This window comes from Nerophis ophidion, linkage group LG04 (genome assembly GCF_033978795.1).
Source record: "Nerophis ophidion isolate RoL-2023_Sa linkage group LG04, RoL_Noph_v1.0, whole genome shotgun sequence".
NCBI classification, from domain to species: domain Eukaryota; kingdom Metazoa; phylum Chordata; class Actinopteri; order Syngnathiformes; family Syngnathidae; genus Nerophis; species Nerophis ophidion.
In genome coordinates, this window is record NC_084614.1 from 57,948,877 (window position 1) to 57,969,985 (window position 21,109).

General features: G+C 41.6%; 1 protein-coding gene across 4 annotated transcripts in view; it reads left to right on the forward strand.

Annotated features, from left to right (window-relative positions):
- The first annotated feature begins 8,709 nt into the window (after nucleotides 1-8,709).
- cadm2a (cell adhesion molecule 2a) overlaps nucleotides 8,710-21,109 on the forward strand; it is a 602,573-nt gene continuing 590,173 nt past the window's right edge. For all 4 annotated transcript variants that reach the window (XM_061898582.1, XM_061898583.1, XM_061898585.1 and 1 more), the window contains exon 1: nucleotides 8,710-9,080. In XM_061898582.1, coding sequence (XP_061754566.1) covers nucleotides 9,020-9,080 — 61 coding nt within the window. In that variant the 5' untranslated portion in view covers nucleotides 8,710-9,019. The remainder of the gene's footprint in view (nucleotides 9,081-21,109) is intronic.

Sequence of the window (21,109 nt, forward strand, 5' to 3'; positions counted from 1 at the left end):
GAATGTGAGTGTATCTGTGTTGGTCCTATGATGAGGTGATGACTTGTCCAGGGTGTACACCTCCTACCGCCAGAATGCAGCTAAGATAGGCTCCAGCACCACCCGTGACCCCGAAAAGGGACAATCACTGGGAAATGGATGGATGGATGTTTTAAGATAAGAGCTATGTCGGAGAACAAATTCCATCCATCCATTTCTACCACGTGTCCCTTGGTACTACTATATGCATACATTTATGTAGGGGTTGAATTCATACATACATATATACATACATCTGATTAAAATGTTTTGATTTAAAAATACATGTAATGCATATAATAAATAAACAATTTTAAAAACTTTATAAACTAAAAACAACAGCGCTGGATGGAGCATGATATGACATGAAGAGAATATGAATTATTTGAGATATTTAGGGAATGTTTTTGATTGATTGATTGAAACTTTTATTTGTAGATTGCACAGTACAGTAGATATTCTGTACAATTGACCACTAAATTGTAACACTCGAATACGTTTTTAAGTTGTTTAAGTCGGGGTCTACGTAATCAATTTATGGTAATTAAATTGAATTAAAAATTAATTTTATTATGAATTATGATCATGATTTCTGTTTATTTTATGCCAGCAGAGAAGGCCTTGCTGGCCCTGATGGCACACCTCTGTTAAAAGGTATAAAACATTACGTTCATCATAGATTTATATTTTTTGCTGTTTTGTATACTCTGGGTACCTCCCTGATTTGTACTTATACATCTTTTGGCGAGGTAAGTTGATACGTCATCACAACATTCAGTTTCGGTGAGCTAAGTCTTTTTTCGGCGGACACATTTTCGGTGCATTACTAGTCAATATTGCGCATGTGCGTATGTGTGTGTGTGTGTGTGTGTATATATATATACATATATATATATATATATATATATATATATATACATATATATATGTATATATACCGTATGTATACATATATATACACACATATACACACACATATACACACACATATATATATATATATATATATATAAATATATATAACATTATATATATATATATATATATATATGAAGGAATCAATAAAGTACTATCTATCTATCTATCTATCTATCTATCTATCTATCTATCTATCTATCTATCTATCTATCTATCTATCTATCTATCTATCTATCTATCTATCTATCTATCTATCTATCTATCTATCTATTTATCTATCCATCCATCCATCCATCTACCTGTCTATCTCCATCCATCCATCCATTTTGTACTGCTTATTCCTTTTTGGGGTCGCGGGGGGCGCTAGTGCCTATCTCAGCTACAACAGGGCGGAAGGCAGTATACAACCTGGACAAGTCGCCACCACATCGCAGGGCGTGTATGTACTGTATATAAATATACAAACCCCGTTTCCATATGAGTTGGGAAATTGTGTTAGATGTAAATATAAATGGAATACATCCATCCATCCATCCATCCTTTTTCTACCGCTTATTCCCTTTTGGGGTCGCGGGGGCGCTGGCGCCTATCTCAGCTACAATCGGGCGGAAGGCTGGGTACACCCTGGACAAGTCGCCACCTCATCGCAGGGCCAACACAGATAGACAGACAACATTCACACTCACATTCACACACTAGGGCCAATTTTAGTGTTGCCAATCAACCTATCCCCAGGTGCATGTCTTTGGAAGTGGGAGGAAACCGGAGTACCCGGAGGGAACCCACGCATTCACGGGGAGAACATGCAAACTCCACACAGCCTGGATTTGAACCCAGGATTGCAGGACCAATGATTTGTAAATCATTTTCAACCCGCTTTCAATTGAATGCACTACAAAGACAAGATATTTGATGTTCAAAATCATAAACTGAATTTTTTTTTTGCAAATGATAATTAACTTAGAATTTCATGGCTGCAACACTTGCCAAAGTAGTTAGGAAAGGACATGTTCACCACCTTGTGTTACATAACCTTTTCTTTTAACAACACTCAATAAACGATTGGGAACTGAGGAAACTTGAAAGTGGAATTCTTTCCCATTCTTGTTTTAAGTAGAGCTTCAAGCACTCAACAGTCCGGGGTCTCCGCTGTCGTATTTTACGCTTCATAATGCCCCTCACATTTTCGATGGGAGATAGGTCTGGACTGCAGGCGGGCCAGGAAAGTACCCGCACTCTTTTTTTACGAAGCCACGCTGTTGTAACACTTGTCTTGCTGAAATAAGCAAGGGCGTCCATGATAACGTTGCTTGGAGGACAACATATGTTGCTCCAAAACCTGTATGGACCTTTCAGCATTAATGGTGCCTTCACAGATATGTAAGTTACCCATGCTTTGGGCACTATTGCACCCACATACCATCACAGATGCTGGCTTTTGAACTTTGGGCCTATAACAATCCGAATGGTTATTTTCCTCTTTGTTCTGGAGGACACCACATCCTCTGTTTCCAAATATAATTTTAAATGTGGACTCGTCAGACCACAAAACACCTTTCCACTTTGCATCAGTCCATCTTAGATGAGCTTGGGCCCAGCCAAGCCGGCGGCGTTTCAGGATATTGTTGATAAATGGGTTTGGCTTTGCAAAGTAGTGTTTTAACTTGCACTTACAGATGTAGCGACCAACTGTAGTTACTGACAGTGGTTTTATGAAGTGTTCCTTTACACACTGATGTCGGTTTTTGATGCAGTACCGCCTGAGGGATCAAAAGTCCGTGATATCATTGCTTACGTGTTGTGATTTCTCCAGATTCTCTGAGCTTTTTGATGATTTTAAGGACCGTAGATGGTAAAATCCCTAAATTCCTTGCAATAGCTCGTTGAGAAATGTTGTTCTAAAACTGTTCGACAATTTGCTTACAAAGTGATGACCCTCGTCCCATCCTTGTTTGTGAATTACTTAGCATTTCATGGGAGCTGTGTTTATACTCAATCATGGCACCCACCTGTTCCCAATTAGCCTGCACACCTGGGGGATGTTCCATATAAGTGTTTGATGAGCATTCCTCAACTTTATCAGTTTTTATTGCCACCTTTCCCAACTTCTTTGTCACGTGTTGCTGGCATCAAATTCTATAGTTAATGATTTCTTGCAAAAAGAAGAATGTCTTTCTAGCATATTCAACTGAATATGGGTTGAAAATGATTTGCAAATGTTTGTATTCCGTTTATATTTACATCTAACACAATTTCCCAACTCATATGGAAACGGGGTTTGTATGTCTGTATATATACATTCATGCCATGTATTTATATACAGTTTATACAGTGGGGCAAAAAAGTATTTAGTCAGCCACCGATTGTGCAAGTTCTCCCACTTAAAATGATGACGGAGGTCTGTAATTTTCATCATAGGTACACTTCAACTGTCTTTATTTTATTTTTTTCTATGGATAATTCACCAGTGTTTATTCGCACCGCATTCTTTGAAATGTAGAGTTTTGTTAGATTAAAACCACAGTTTTGGTCAAAAATAAGTTGAACAAAACAAAACATGTCCAGGATGTACACCCCCGCCTACGTATATATATATATATATATATATATATTTTTTTTTTTTTATATATATATATATTCTACCGCTTATTCCTTTTTGGGGTCCCTGGTGCCTATCTCAGCTACAATCGGGCGGAAGGCAGTATACAACCTGGACAAGTCACCACCACATCGCAGGGCGTGTATGTATATAAATATACACATCCCGTTTCCATATGAGTTGGGAAATTGTGTTATATGTAAATATAAGCGGAATACAATTATTAGTAAATCCTTTTCAACCCATATTCAATTGAACGCACTACAAAGACAAGATATTTGATATTCAAACTCATAAACTTAATATTTTTTTTGCAAATAATAATCAACTTAGAATTTCATGGCTGCAACCTATATATATATATATATATAAAAAAAAAATATATATATATATATATATATATATATATGTATATATATATATATATGTAGGTGTGGGAAAAAATCAAAAGACTACTTCATCTCTACAGATCTGTTTCATGATCTGTTTCAAAATCTCCTGATGATTGAGGGAACCCCTCATGAAACAGATCTGCAGAGATGAAGTAGTCTTGTGACTTTTTCCCACACCTACATATTGCGCTCTACCACGGTATCGAGCACTATTCTCTGGATAATCCAATCAAGACATATATATATATATATATATATATATATATATATATATATATATATATATATATATATATATATATATACAGTGGCATATTTATATATATATATTTTGGTATATATATATATATATATACCAAAATGGATACATGGATGATACAGCAGAGGATTGGGAGAAAGTCATGTGGTCAGATCAAACCAAAAAAGAACTTTTTCGTATAAACTCAACTTGTCGTGTTTGGAGGAAGAAGAATACTGAGTTGCATCCCAAGAACACCATACCTACTGTGAAGCATGAGGGTTGAAACATCATGCTTTGGGGCTGTTTTCTGCTAAAGGGACAGGACGATTGATCCGTGTTAAGGAAAGAATAAATGGGGCCATGTATCGTGAGATTTTGAGCCAAAACCTCCTTCCATCAGTGAGAGCTTTGAATGGTTGACCAAATATTTATTTTCCAGCATGATTTACAAATAAATTCTTTAAAATTCCTACAATGTGAATTCCTGGATTTTTTTTTCAAATTCTGTCTCTCACAGTTGAAGTGTATCTATGAGGAAAACTACAGACCTCTGTCATCATTTTAAGTGGGAGAACTTGCACAATCGGTGGCTGACTAGATACTTTTTTTCCCCCACACTATATGTATGTATTAGAGATGCGCGGTTTGCGGTCTCATCCGCGGAGTCGGGCGGGTGACATGACGAAAAAATAGATTTTAATTAGAATCGGGCGGGTGGCGGTTGAACCATCTGGAAATATTTGATATACATGGTTCTGGGATCGGTATCCTTTACCATTCAAAGAACCTTTTAAGACCCATGTCACAAAGCGAAGAAGACAATAAGAGACGCTAATATTCACTAGAATGACTGCCGGCAGTCACCCAGTTAATAAGTATTAGGGTGTGCTATGAGGCCATTGACTTTGTCGCCTTCTACAGCATGTGCGATCTGCTTGTCAGTCCAGCATCATGTTGTGTGTGGCTTCCGCAGCAACACGCATACGACTGCAAGGCATACTGGGTGACACAGAGTACACTAATGGTTATGATATAAACAATTTTAACACTCTTAGTAATATGCGCCACACTGTTGAGCCACACCAAACAAGATAGACAAACACATTTCGGGAGAACATCCTCACAGTATCCATCCATCCATCCATCATCTTCCGCTTATCCGAGGTCGGGTCGCGGGGGCAACAGCCTAAGCAGGGAAACCCAGACTTCTCTCTCCCCAGCCACTTCGTCTAGCTCTTCCCGGGGGATCCCGAGGTGTTCCCAGGCCAGCCGGGAGACATAGTCTTCCCAACGTGTCCTGGGTCTTCCCCGTGGCCTCCTACCAGTTGGACGTGCCCTAAACACCTCCCTAGGGAGGCGTTCGGGTGGCATCCTGACCAGATGCCCGAACCACCTCATCTGGCTCCTCTCGATGTGGAGGAGCAGCGGCTTTACTTTGAGTTCCTCCCGGATGGCAGAGCTTCTCACCCTATCTCTAAGGGAGAGACCCGCCACCCGGCGGAGGAAACTCATTTCGGCCGCTTGTACCCGTGATCTTATCCTTTCGGTCATGACCCAAAGCTCATGACCATAGGTGAGGATGGGAACGTAGATCGACCGGTAAATTGAGAGCTTTGCCTTCCGGCTCAGCTCCTTCTTCACCACAACGGATCGGTACAACGTCCGCATTACTGAAGACGCCGCACCGATCCGCCTGTCGATCTCACGATCCACTCTTCCCTCACTCGTGAACAAGACTCCTAGGTACTTGAACTCCTCCACTTGGGGCAGGGTCTCCTCCCCAACCCGGAGATGGCACTCCACCCTTTTCCGGGCGAGAACCATGGACTCGGACTTGGAGGTGCTGATTCTCATTCCGGTCGCTTCACACTCGGCTGCGAACCGATCCAACGAGAGCTGAAGATCCCGGTCAGATGACGCCATCAGGACCACATCATCTGCAAAAAGCAGAGACCTAATCCTGCGGTTACCAAACCGGAACCCCTCAACGCCTTGACTGCGCCTAGAAATTCTGTCCATAAAAGTTAAGAACAGAATCGGTGACAAAGGACAGCCTTGGCGGAGTCCAACCCTCACTGGAAATGTGTTCGACTTACTGCCGGCAATGCGAACCAAGCTCTGGCACTGATCGTACAGGGAACGGACCGCCACAATAAGACAGTCCGATACCCCATACTCTCTGAGCACTCCCCACAGGACTTCCCGAGGGACACGGTCGAATGCCTTCTCCAAGTCCACAAAGCACATATAGACTGGTTGGGCAAACTCCCATGCACCCTCAAGAACCCTGCCGAGAGTATAGAGCTGGTCCACAGTTCCGCGACCAGGACGAAAACCACACTGTTCCTCCTGAATCCGAGGTTCGACTATCCGACGTAGCCTCCTCTCCAGTACACCTGAATAAACCTTACCGGGAAGGCTGAGGAGTGTGATCCCACGATAGTTGGAACACACCCTCCGGTCCCCCTTCTTAAAGAGAGGAACCACCACCCCGGTCTGCCAATCCAGAGGTACCGCCCCCGATGTCCACGCGATGCTGCAAAGTCTTGTCAACCAAGACAGCCCCACAGCATCCAGAGCCTTAAGGAACTCCGGGCGGATCTCATCCACCCCTGGGGCCTTGCCACCGAGGAGCTTTTTAACTACCTCAGCGACCTCAGCCCCAGAAATAGGAGAGTCCACCACAGATTCCCCAGGCACTGCTTCCTCATAGGAAGACGTGTTGGTGGGATTGAGGAGGTCTTCGAAGTATTCCTTCCACCTATCCACAACATCCGCAGTCGAGGTCAGCAGAACACCATCCGCACCATACACGGTGTTGATAGTGCACTGCTTCCCCTTCCTGAGGCGGCGGACGGTGGTCCAGAATCGCTTCGAAGCCGTCCGGAAGTCGTTTTCCATGGCTTCCCCGAACTCTTCCCATGTCCGAGTTTTTGCCTCCGCGACCGCTGAAGCTGCACACCGCTTGGCCTGTCGGTACCTGTCCACTGCCTCCGGAGTCCTATGAGCCAAAAGGACCCGATAGGACTCCTTCTTCAGCTTGACGGCATCCCTCACCGCTGGTGTCCACCAAGGGGTTTTAGGATTGCCGCCCCGACAGGCACCAACTACCTTGCGGCCACAGCTCCGATCTGCCGCCTCGACAATAGAGGTGCGGAACATGGTCCACTCGGACTCAATGTCCAGCACCTCCCTCGTGACATGTTCAAAGTTCTTCCGGAGGTGGGAATTGAAACTTTGTCTGACAGGAGACTCTGCCAGACGTTCCCAGCAGACCCTCACAATGCGTTTGGGCCTCCCAGGTCTGTCCGGCATCCTCCCCCACCATCGCAGCCAACTCACCACCAGGTGGTGATCGGTAACACAACATAAACACAACACAACAAACACCCAGAATCCTTTGTATTCATGACACTTTCTGACTATTTTATACACCCCTCTAGCAGCTAACCCTGCCCCCCTGTGCTTCGGTAAGGCGGGCAGGGTTGGGGGCGCGGGGGTGTAAAATATATTCAGGATTTGTCACGGATACAAAGGATTCTGGGTATTTGTTGTGTTGCGTTTATGTTGTGTTACTGTGATGATGTTCTCCCGAAATGTGTTTGTCAATCTTGTTTGGTGTGGCTTCACAGCGTGGCACATATTAGTAAGTGTTAAAGTTGTTTATATCACAACCATTAGTGTACTCTGTATCACCCAGTATGCCTTTCAATCTTGTACGTGTTTTGCAGAAGCAGAAGCTGCACACAACATGTTGCCGGACTAACATTCGGTTTGTACATGTTGTTGATGGTGTCAAAGGCAATGGCTTCACAGCACGCCCATTTTCTTGTCATCAGGATGAACGGCATTGAATATTCGCGAGAACATTAGAGGCTCCCATTTTCTTCATTAATCTATGAAACGGGTTGAAATAGCTCTGTGAGTGGTAAAGGCGGCCGAATTCTGATGTATTTCAGCGGGCGGGTGGCGGTCGGTTGTGGTACTGATAAACTGTTGGTTCGGGTGGACGGCGGGTGGATGACGACTTAGGTGATGCGGGTGCGGATGATACAATTGCCTATCCGCGCATCTCTAGTATGTATATATACATACACCACCCCCCGCAACCCCTAACGGGACAAGCGGTAGGAAGTGGATGGCTGGATATATACACACACACACACACACACACGCACACACACACACACACACACACACACACACACACACACACACACACACACACACACACACACACACACACACACACACTATTGACTATAGTAATGCACCGAAAATGTGTCCGCCGAAAAAAGACTTTGCTCACTGAAACTGAATGTTGTGATGACTTATCCACTTAGCTCGCCAAAAGATGTACAAGTAGAAATCAGGTCGCATTCAGGTCATTCATTAGTCATGAATTGATATTTTTTTTGCTGTTTTTGTATACTCTGGGCACCTCCCTCGTCGCCACTGCCCGTTCCTCTCTCTGATTGGCCCGTGGCTTCTGTCAGTCATAGACGTGGTGGGCGGGACTTGATCGATTCGCTCTTTCTCCACACACGCACACAGCGGGAAGGGACGGGGCAGAAGGCGGCGGCAGTGCATCCTCAGTCTTACCGGAGAACGGCAGTCTTTACTCGCTACTGTCTCCACTTGTGAATCCCTTACCACCACCACCACCACCACTACCACCACTACCACCGCTACCGCCGTGGCACAATTCTCCCGCGTCTTCCCCGAAAAAAGTAGCACAGTGTCCGGGACATTTTGTAAGCGAGGGAACTCGGTGTAAAAGTGAATCCGGTGTGGGAGATACCGAGGAGGACGAACTACTGAACAGCAGCAGCAAGACAAGAGGACGACAGGATGAATCTCAACAGTCATGTCATTTTCACCCTCTACACTATTTACGGCATTCTTCTAAAAGGTAAGTGTGATGAGTTGTGTTGTGTGTGTGTGTGTGTGTGTGCGCGCGCGTGTGTGTGCACCTTGCATGGCTAACATGAGGACGGTCACGCTTTCTTGGATTATTGTTTACACCCCCACCCCCCCCTTGTAAGGGCAGGACACACCTCAGAAGACACCCGCCTGGGTGTTGTGGACATGCAGCTTTCCTGATGAGTCACTGTTGCGATGCTGCTGCATAAAGAGCATTTGTGCAAAAAATTTGCAAAAGCATCTTTTTTTTTTTTTTGTCTGGAGTTGGATGTCAGGAACAGGTGCACCGCCCTTCATCTTCAATTCACACCAACGCCCCCAAATCCCTCCCCCTGGTGGAGTCATCTCCACAAAATGTTATTATTATTATTATTATGATGATGTTGACCTTCCTTTGTGTTAACTGCATGTTGAGCAGAGCACTTAAAGGGGTAGTGACACTGGAGGTCAAGGTCACAGTGTGTGCATTATAGGTACAAATGAGATGGTTCTGTCTGAAATTAGGATGCCTTGCACACTTGCAGGCAGCACACGTGAGATGAAGTGACGCCTGTATCGGCATCAGTCGAGGAGGAAGGGGAGCCTTTGTTTTATGGCGTGCATCTTGCACACACTGATGGCCATTTCTCAACAGTTTAAAAAGTACCTGCTCGTTAAACCTTCTTATTACTTGTACGAAAAAAGGAGTGGATGTATGAGGAGTGATGCAACTGTACATCCTCTGTTCAACAGGAGCACGATGCTGTGTTGAATAATCTATTGAGAAGAAGTGTGATGATAATCATAGAACAGGAATTGCTCTACTAAAGTAATACCACTAGGTGATGGTATCTCTCTTTCTCTTACTCTTTTCTGTCCGTCTTCCAAAGGTGTATAGTTTCACTTTTAATGTTGTTGTACACTGCACACCAAATCTGACTTGACTAAAATCTGATATTTTTGGTCAGTCTAAACACGCCAAAGGGCTTCTAATCTGATCTTTTCGCATCATATTTCGGCCATGTCATGAGGTAGTTAGAATCTGATTGGAATTAGATTTTTTTTCAAATGTGACCTGAATGCACCCTGATTTCTACTTGTACATCTTTTAACGAGCTAAGTGGATACCTCATCACAACATTCAGTTTCAGTGAGCAAAGTCTTTTCTCGGCGAACACATTTTCGGTGCATTACTAGTCAATAGTGTGTGTGTGTGTGTGTATATATATATATATCTATATATATATATATATATAGATATATATATATACATATATATACCCAGAAACCTGATTGCCCTCTCAACGGAGGGTGCTTACAGACATCAGTCGTTTACCAAGCAAAGGTAACACGCAAGGACATTAACACATCCGACACGTACGTAGGATTAACCGAAGGAGCGTTTAAAACAAGATGGAATAATCACAACGCCTCCTTTAGAAACCAGACTTTGCGGAATTCTACAGAACTCAGCAAACACATTTGGAACCTCAAAGACAATAATGTTGAATATTCAATAACATGGCAAATTCTTGCATCCAGCACACCTTACAACAGTGGTAATAAAAGATGCAACCTATGCTTAAAAGAGAAACTGTTTATTATATATCATCCAGATCTATCATCCCTCAACAAGCGCAGTGAAATCATTTCAACATGCCGCCACAGACGGAAACACCTCCTAGGTAACACATGAGCCAATCACCACACCCTACGCCTGCCTGTACCCACCCACTCTGTGCCCTATATAAACCATTGTATGTGAATGCTTCCATTAAAATCTCCTGATGATTGAGGGAACCCCTCATGAAACAGTTCTGTAGAGATGAAGTAGTCTTGTGATTTTTCCCACACCTACATATATACATATATATATGTATATATATATGTATGTATATATATATATATATATATATATCCATTTACTACCGCTTGTCCCTTTCGGGGTCACGGGGGGTCGCTGGAGCCTAACTCGGCTGCATGCAGGCGGTAGGCGGAGTACACCCTGGACAAGTCGCCACATCATCGCAGGGCCAACACATAGAGACGATATGTATATATATATATATATATATATATATATATATATATATATATATATATATGTATACACACACAACGTGTGTGAGTGTATGTATATTATGTATATACATACTGTGTACGTATGTTGATGTATATATACACGTCTGTGTGTGTGTGTGTATGTCAAAATACATACTGTGTATGTATGCAGGTATATATATACTGTATATATATATATGTATATGTGTGTGTGTATATATATACACACACACATATACATATATATATATACATATATATATATATATATACATGTGTGTATATATATATATATATATATATATACACACACGCGTGTGTATGGATATATATGGGTGTATATATATATGTATGTATATATATATATATATATATATATATATATATATATATATATATACACAGTATATATGTATGTATATGTATATATGTATGTATGTATATCTGTGTGTGGGAAAAATCACAAGACTACTTCATCTCTACAGAACTGTATCCTGAGGGGTTCCCTCAATCGTCAGGAGATTTTATGGAAGCATTCACATACCATGGTTTATATAGGGCACAGAGTGGGTAGGTGTGGGTAGGTGTAGGCAGGCGTAGGGGCGTGGTGATTGGCTCATGTGTTACCTATGAGGTGTTTCCGTCTCTGACGTCATGCTGATATAATTTCACTGCGCTTGTTGAGGGATGACAGGTCTGGGTGATATATAATAAACTGTTTCTCTTTTAAGCATAGGTTGCGTCTTTTATTACCACTGTTGTAAGGTGTGCTGGATGCAAGAATTTTTCCATGTTATTGAAGTTTCAACATTATTGTCTTTGAGGTTCCAAATGTGCTTGCTGAGTTCTGTAGAATTCCGGAGGCTCTGGTTTCTAAGAGAAGCCTTGTGAGTATTCCATCTGGCTTTAAACTCTCCTTCAGGTAATCCTACGTACGTGTCGGATGTGTTAATGTCCTTGCGTATTACCTTTGCTTGGTAAACGACTGATGTTTGTAAGCACCCCCTGTTGAGAGGGCAATCAGGTTTCCTGCGGCAGTTGCAGTCCTTATTGGTTTCAGAGTCGTTCAGTCTGGGGGCAGGCAGTCCTTTTGCAATTTCTTTTTTTGTGATTTGAAATAATTTTTTGTATGTTATTCATACAGCTGTAGCTCAATTTAATGTTGTTCTTGTTGAATACTTTTCTTAGGGTGTTGCCTTTGGGGAAGTGTTTGTCGATCATGCAACATATAACAAATTATTTCAAATTACAATAAAGCAAGGTGGTGGGTAGTTGTAAGGATCAGTGTATCTCGGCCTGTCGCTATTACATCTCCACCTCGTCGCTCCCAACACAGCCTGGGGGTCAATAGACTACAGACTTGTGACGTAGGCCGGCTTCGTCGTGTGAAGAAGCCTACAACTATTGGTTGTGTTTTCCACTCCATTTGCTGAATAGCAATATACGATATATATCTAGATATTATTTCCGGTAAGTAAAAACAAAACAGTCCCAGTTACCTGAAATATTAAAATACTTACAAAGTCAAATTAATGACTTACTGTAAGTAAGCGTTTGCAATACGCGTTTGGAAAAAAGAGTTAAAAGTGGGGCCACATGCTGACATATGCGCAACTCGGTCCATTCATCCATCCATCCATTTTTCTACCGCTTGTCCCTTTTGTGGTCTCTGCTTAATTTATTACAGCATTTGGGAAGCCTGTAGTTGATTATTATTATGTAAATGTTATATTTTTATCAACATGTGATAGCAGTGACCCTGCCATTCAATACTAGGCTGCTACATTACTAATGATTAATATAACTATAGCTGAAAAAATAGTACAATAGCAATAGGAAAGACTATTCATCCCTAAACACCATGGAGTTCATTTAGGCTTCAATTACATTATTATATCAACTATCAGAGACAGAAATCCTTCATTAAACATAATGTCCTTTTTTGCTGCTTCAACACAGCTCAATCAACACAGAAAAAAGTCAAGTGAAATAACTTATTTTTTAACTGTAAGTCAATATTGCTTGTCTTTCTCTCAGACAGACATGGCTTCGCTGTCCGTAACACACACACACACACACACACACACACACACACACACACACACACACACACACACACACACACACGAACACGCACGTATGCACGCACACACGCCGCACAGTGAGCTAACGTTTCGCTAATAGCTAATTAGCTTTCACCTCAAGGACTGCGAGTGAGCTGAGTTGCCGCTTGTTTTTAAAACGTCAACGGGCTCATAGTGATGTGACTAGTAGTTGACTGGGAGGTGTTTATTTGGGGAGAGTCCGCTGCCTTACCTGCTCAAAACACCTTTCTGCTCGCTCCACATTACATGCGCTCTGAATATGCACTGCTGATTGGCTGTTATCGCTCTGGGTGTAACCACATAAGATGGTTCAGACAGAGGCAGACGCAGAACTAAGCAGAACAGCTTGTTAAGACTTTTTTTGTTTTGTTAAGACTTTAGTTTAGGCGGTGGCTCTTTGTTGTTAAGGCGGTCGCCTTAACAACAAATCGCTGCGGGAAACCCTGATATATATATATATATATATATATATATATATATATATATATATATATAATGTGTATATATATATATGTTTATGTATTTGTATATATATATATATATATATATATATATATATATATTTGTCTATATACATATATGTGTATATTCATATATATGTAAAAGTTCGAGATGCCACCTCAGTAGAAGCATTTAAGTCTCACCTTAAAACTCATTTGTATACTCTAGCCTTTAAATAGACTCCCTTTTTAGACCAGTTGATCTGCCGTTTCTTTTCTTTTTCTCCTATGTCCCACTCTCCCTTGTGGAGGGGGTCCGGTCCGATCCGGTGGCCATGTACTGCTTGCCTGTGTATTGGCTGGGGACATCTCTGCGCTGCTGATCCGCCTCCGCTTGGGATGTTTTCCTGCTGGCTCCGCTGTGAACGGGACTCTCGCTGCTGTGTTGGATCCGCTTTGGACTGGACCTTCGCGACTGTGTTGGATCCATTATGGATTGAACTTTCACAGTATCATGTTAGACCCGCTCGACATCCATTGCTCTCCTCCTCTCCAAGGTTCTCATAGTCATCATTGTCACCGACGTCCCACTGGGTGTGAGTTTTCCTTGCCCTTATGTGGGCCTACCGAGGATGTCTTAGTGGTTTGTGTTGTGGTTTGTGCAGCCCTTTGAGACACTAGTGATTTAGGGCTATATAAGTAAACATTGATTGATTGATTGATATATATATATATATGTATCTGTATATACCAGGGGTGTAACGGTACACAAAAATTTCGGTTCAGTACGTACCTCGGTTTAGAGGTCACGATTCGGTTCACTTTAGGTACAGTAAGAAAACAATAAAATATACATTTTTGGGTTATTTGTTTACCAAATTTGTAAACAATGGCTTTATCCTTTTAACATTGAGAACACTATAATAATTCTACCCACGTTAATCCACATTAAACTGCCTCAAGTTGTTGCTTTGATTAAGTGAAATGACAAAACCTTTCTTCTACATATAAAAAGTGCAACATTAAACAGATTCAAGTCAACTCATCATGCTTAATTTATTACAGCATTTGGGAAGCCTGTAGTTGACTTTTATTACACACACACACACACACACACGCACGCACGCACGCACGCACGCACGCACACACACACACAGCAAAATGAGCTAACGTAACACTAAACGCTAATTAGCGTTCACCTCAAGCCAAAACTGCGAGCGACCTGAGCTGCAGTTTAAGTTTCTAGAAGGTCAACAGGCTCATAGTGATGTTAGTAATAGTTGTGACTGGGACGTGTTTTTTTTTAATTTGGGGAGTGTGCGATGTCCGCTGCTAAACACATATCTGCTCATCTCGACGCCGGAGCACTGACAACATGCGCTCTGAATACGCAATGCTGATTGGCTGTTACATCGCTCTGAATAAGCACTGCTGATTGGCTTTGTATGTAACCAATCAGATGTTGTGTGGGCGGGACAATGCTGGGTGCTCACTACTCAGACAGAGGCTGAAAGCAGAGCAGCTTTTTAAGACTTTAGCTTACAAACTCGTTGGATACACCCTCGTACCGAACCGAAACCCCCGTACCAAAACGGTTCAATACAAATACACGTACCGTTACACCCCTAGTATATACGTATACTTTATATACATTTGCGAATGACTCATGTTATTAAAAATACGAACAATTTATTTGTTATTAATATTTTATATATGTATGTATATATATATATATATTAGAGCTGCAACTAACGATTAATTTGATAATTGATTATTTGTTGATTATTACTTCGATTAATAATGGGATAAGAGAGACAAACTACATTTCATTATATATATATGTATGTATGTATATATATATATATATATATATATATATATATATATATATATTAGTCGGTCATGTTTGCAAATCATTTTGTTGATGCAGATGCCCATGTTTGCTGCACAGATTTACTTTAGAAAAGATTAGTGTGAGATACTTTGCTTGTTGTATTTTTGTATCTGAATTTATTAAATGTTTGGGTAGAATTGTATGAAACAAAACCATTTTGTTTTTCAAATAACAGAAAAATTTATCACAGCTGTTTATCTTTTCTATGGAGAAATGTAGTTAATCATATAACTGGCACCCAATATTATTAAAAAGAATGGATTTTGAATCGAGAATCGATTCTGAATCAAGCTGTTACCCCCCCAAAAAAAAAATTGAATCGTACGTATGTATGTATGTGTGTATGTATGTGTACATGCATAAATACAAACATATATATATATATATATATATATATATATATATATATATATATATATATATATATATGTATATATATATATATAAATAAACCTAGATACCAACAAAATAGTGATTGTTTAAGGTCCGGAAATTATGTGTCCGCTGCTTACACGTTACATACTAGGGCTGTGAATTTTTATGCACCACACGTTTCAATTCAATTCGATTCTTGGGGATAACTATTCAATTCAGAATCATTTCTCGATTCAAAGCAATTGTTGATGCAAATGACTACTTTTTTAAAATAAAATCGTGTGGCAGTTCTATGATTAACTACATTCCTCCATAATATAGATAACAGTTTTGATAAGTCTCGATATTACTAAAAAAACTTGGTTTTGTTTAATAAAATTCTACACAAACATTTAATTAAGTCAAATACAAATTAGGCAATTAAAGATATATACAGCACTTCTCGTTTCATCAATATTTTTCTCTAATACAACCTCCTAATTGTTTAGTGCAACAGTTTGGCCAACAAAAATAAACAGGAGTGATACCTCGCACATCGAATACACAATATTTTGCCTCACCGACAACTGAGTTCAATTCGATGAGATGACAAACATTATAGCTAGTATTGATGTTATTAGAACAATGACAAAGTTAGCAGTTAAATTAAAGGACGAGTAAGCATCCCAGTCAATGAACTAAAGACTTTATAAACAAGTTGTGGCAACGTTCCCGACACATCTCCTCATGTACGGTAACTCTCAGTTCCAACAGCTGACGAAAAGACGCTAGTTGGACTTTCAAAATGAAACTGCAACATCAAATATTTCTCTCCTCAGCATTGCTCTCCTAAACGCACATCGAAACTTCACGGAAGTAGAAGCGATTGGCTCTGTTTACTCGGAGGGAACATTTTCAGACTTAAGTCTGTGTAGTGGCTGCCATATTTCCTCGAGCCTATGGGCTCTAGTGACCATGTGGCCTGTCAATTTTCAGGAAGTAAGCTGTGTTGCCTAGAATGTATTAATAAATGAAGTTTTTTTGGTAATTGTACATTTGAATGGTTTTACAATCCGTCTGGAATTTTATTGCGGTTAATCATTATACTGTTTATCGTTACATCCCTTTTCCTTACCATTACGCTGTGGTGCAGTTAGGGCCCCCCAAAATACAAAAGCGTGACTCACAGCATGAAATAAGATTCATAGTGACCCTAAATACGAACAGGCAATGTGGTAGGGGTGCGCTTAAGCCTTGCTCTCTCGTTGCCTTCCCTGTGGTGTGTGTGTGTGTGTGACATGACCTGTGCTGTTCCTACTGAATTGCATGTGTTCAGGGTATATGCAATTATATAATATCATATCACATTTACTAATTGCATGTGTGTGTTAGCGTATATCCTCGCAAACGTGTGCTTTGCTTATGTTTGAGAGGCAAGGAGGCCAGAGTGCACGGCGGACTCATTTCATGACACACACGTCGTACACTCTCTGTAACCCAGAAGAGGATAATGCTAGGCTGCTTGATTTGAACCGTCATTTCCCAGTGCAAAGCCTATTATTGTATAGGTTGCACACAGCAGGCAGGTCAGCCTCCTCCTGAATGGAGTCGATCTCACTTCTTTTGCCATGGAAGAGACAGTTTGTGCAGGATATAATGCAAATGTGTGCGCGTGTCTTTATTTTATTTTCTTTTTTTTAAAGATTGGGGCTGTTGTCCGCGTTTTCCTCCAGCATGTGTCCGTGAGCCACAGCAAAGCGGCTGTTATGCAAATGGGGACTCTTACGCAAGAGCCAGGGGCTGAGCAGGCTGGTGAGGCAGAGGGCGTCGGAGGAAGAAGAGCTGATGTCGGAACAACACGGAACGAGTGCTGTGGAGGAGGAATGTGCAATCTCCTCAATGATGAGAGTGCAACTAATGCACTTCTTGTGTTGTGTGGTTTTTGGATGCTTGTTTATCTTACCATTGGCTCGCTGTACGTCTGTTCCCGAACTCATCCCACGTAGGAGCCCCCGTTGAGGCATGTGTTTATCCCCTCAGTGGGTCTAAGCTGCTAAAGGCTGACCCTCCATCCCTCTGCGTTTCCGTCCATTCCTCCTTCTCGCTCTCATCCTCCCATCCTGGTGTTGGAGCTTTGTAGAGCGTCAGCGTGGGAAAGCTTCTGATAACAAGCGGCCTTGTGTGTGCGTGTGTGTGTTTGTGTGTTTGCAGGGCCACTGATTACATGGGAGAAACAACTCTCTTTTTCATCCGCCACACTCTCCCCCTCCTACTTCTGCATCCATTTTCATGGTTGTGCTTTGACAGGTAGAGCAGATGAGGTGTTCTGTACTTTGTGTTGATGCCATAAAGCCTCAAAGCTGAGAATCCTCCACGGAGCAGTGCTAGACCACTGTGGCTTGCAAGCTCGTGCACACACACCCAGACGTACACACACGGCATGAAGCTCCACTGTGGATTCACTGCTGCTCTGCCAAAAGATTTCCCCAGATCAAAGCCAGTCTTTTTGTTAGTCCAGGTGTTAAAAAAAGTTGAAACAGAAAAGAGGAAGGGACTGGAGAGGGATTGGGGTAAGGATTGAGAAGCTACAAGCCCTTCCTGGCACAGCAGATGTATGCCTGGGAAGAGCTGCTGCAGGAACACAACGGGCGATTACACACCTGCGGTTCATTCTCTCAAGTCAGATGATGAGTTTATCCCTTCTTTCATGCCGATGAAAACAAAAGGGCCCGACAAACAGTCCATTTTTGTAAGTAGTACCCTGCCTTGGCTTTTTTACACTCTCTTTGCTGGGCAGCAGAACCAAGACTAACATGGCCTCTACCAAACAACAAACCCAATTTGCTGTTTGTCAAACGGTCTTTTGTTTATATAGTGTAGATATTTCAGTTTTCTACTGCAAGATTTTCGCACAACTTTCGTATGTCATGCCAATATTGGCGTCCTGCCTGCCAAATTGTGCAGTGTCGCAATTCTTGCCCATGTGAACCGAACTTTCTTGGTGGAAATGTACCTTTATTAAAGATGACTGCCGTATTTTTTAGACCATAGGGCGTACTGGTTGATAAGGCGCACTGCCGATTCAGGTATATTTTCATACAAAAGGCGCACCAAATTATAAGGGACATTAAAAGGGTCATATTATGATATTTTTTCTACATTTAAAACACTTTCTTGTGGTCTAATGGAGATTCTTTGGTCAAAATGTTGCATAGATTATGGTTTACAGAGCATCTTCAGGTCGTTTTCTGACAGTAACTTCATGATGCGCCGTTTTGTGTGCGGTCTCATTTATGTGGCTCACCTTCGACAGCGTCTTCTCCCCGCCATCTTTGTTACACCGGTGTAGCGTGCAAGAAAGGCGGTCGAAGAAATGTTAAAAGATGCAGCTAACTGTTTTATTGTCTTTAAGACTTTACTTAAATCAACTGAGCAGCATCTCCTCATCTGTGCCTCACTAGTACATGGAAAAACAGTCCAACAGGAACTTTCTAATAACTAAGGTTCCGTGGGTGAATTATGTAAACCCACTACACCAGTAGTTTTTAGCACTTTCATAGCCAGTCTACTGACAGATATACGTTATAACTTTACGTTACTTTATATTAAAAATGGCAAAAGGCAGAGGATAAATGCCCCATAACAAGAGGATAGAAAAAAAGAAGGCGCGTCTCGACTACAATGGCGGAATCCCGCAAATGTTCAGGACTTACGCAGATACACATCAGCGGGTACCAGTAGGTAAGAAAAGTATGTTATGCACAATGTTGCTTAACAAAACGCCAGATGATATGTCTGCTAATAGGTGCCTGTAACACGTCTCGTGCTCCGGGTTCTCAGGGTGCGGGAAGAAACAGCCGTTAAAGCGGGATATACACTTTTTAATTATGATTTACAATTATTTTCAGTCACAAGGTTCGTCTTCCTCCGTCTCCCTTGGCTTGACAACCTCCTTCGGCTCCTCGCGCTCCTTTTAACATAAGAGACTGGTGATTAGACAACCTGTTCCAGCTGGGTTGTCCACTCACCTGCAGGTGCTTCGTAGCCGGCTTCTGCACATGCCCTGCCCACAGGGACGCCTGGACCACGCCCCCCACAGTGCCATTTTGTGGTCTTTATAAACACACCATAATAGTACTTGTATGTTGAAGCACAGCACGTCTGACTAGGGTGGCCGTGATGCGCCGATAATTCATCAAGCTGTGTTGCTTCATAGCTTACCAAAGTCGTAATTAAATATTTTGACATATTTTTGAACACTGTGTGTAATATTCTATATTCTCAATTAAACATCAAAGTTTTGGTGTTGCTTGCTATTGCATCTTGCAGTTCACACGTATCTCTTATGTGTGAACACATCTATTGGTCACACTTATTACACCATGTACCAAAAAAAAAGCTTCAAGGTCGGTAAGCACAACCAGAATTTTTCCGTACATTAGGCGCACCGGATTATAAGGTTTTTGAGAAAATTAATGTCATTGTGGCTTGTGCAGCCCTTTGAGACACTCGTGATTTAGGGCTATGTAAGTAAACTTTGATTGATTGATTGAAAGGATTTTAAGTGCGCCTTTCGTCCCAAAAATATGGTACATCAACTAAGTAGAACCACCTACTACAAAACCCGTTTCCATATGAGTTGGGAAATTGTGTTAGATGTAGATATAAACGGAATCCAATGATTTGCAAATTCGTTTCAACCCATATTCAATTGAATGCACTACAAAGACAAGATATTTGATGTTCAAACTCATAAACTTTATATTTTATTTTTTGCAAATAATAATTAACTTAGAATTTCATGGCTGCAACACGTGCCAAAGTGTTGGGAAAGGACATGTTCACCACTGTGTTACATCACCTTTTCTTTTAACAACACTCAATAAACGTTTGGGAGCTGAGGAAACTAATTGTTTAAGCTTTGAAAGTGGAATTCTTTCCCATTCTTGTTTTATGTAGAGCTTCAGTCGTTCAACAATCTGGGGTCTCCGCTGTCGTATTTTACGCTTCATAATGCGCCACACATTTTCGATGGGAGACAGGTCTGGACTGCAGGCAGGCTAGGAAACTACCCGCACTCTTTTTTTACGAAGCCGCATTGTTGTAACACTTGTGTTGCTGATATAAGCAGGGGCGTCCATGATAACGTTGCTTGGATAACAACATATGTTGCTCCAAAACCTGT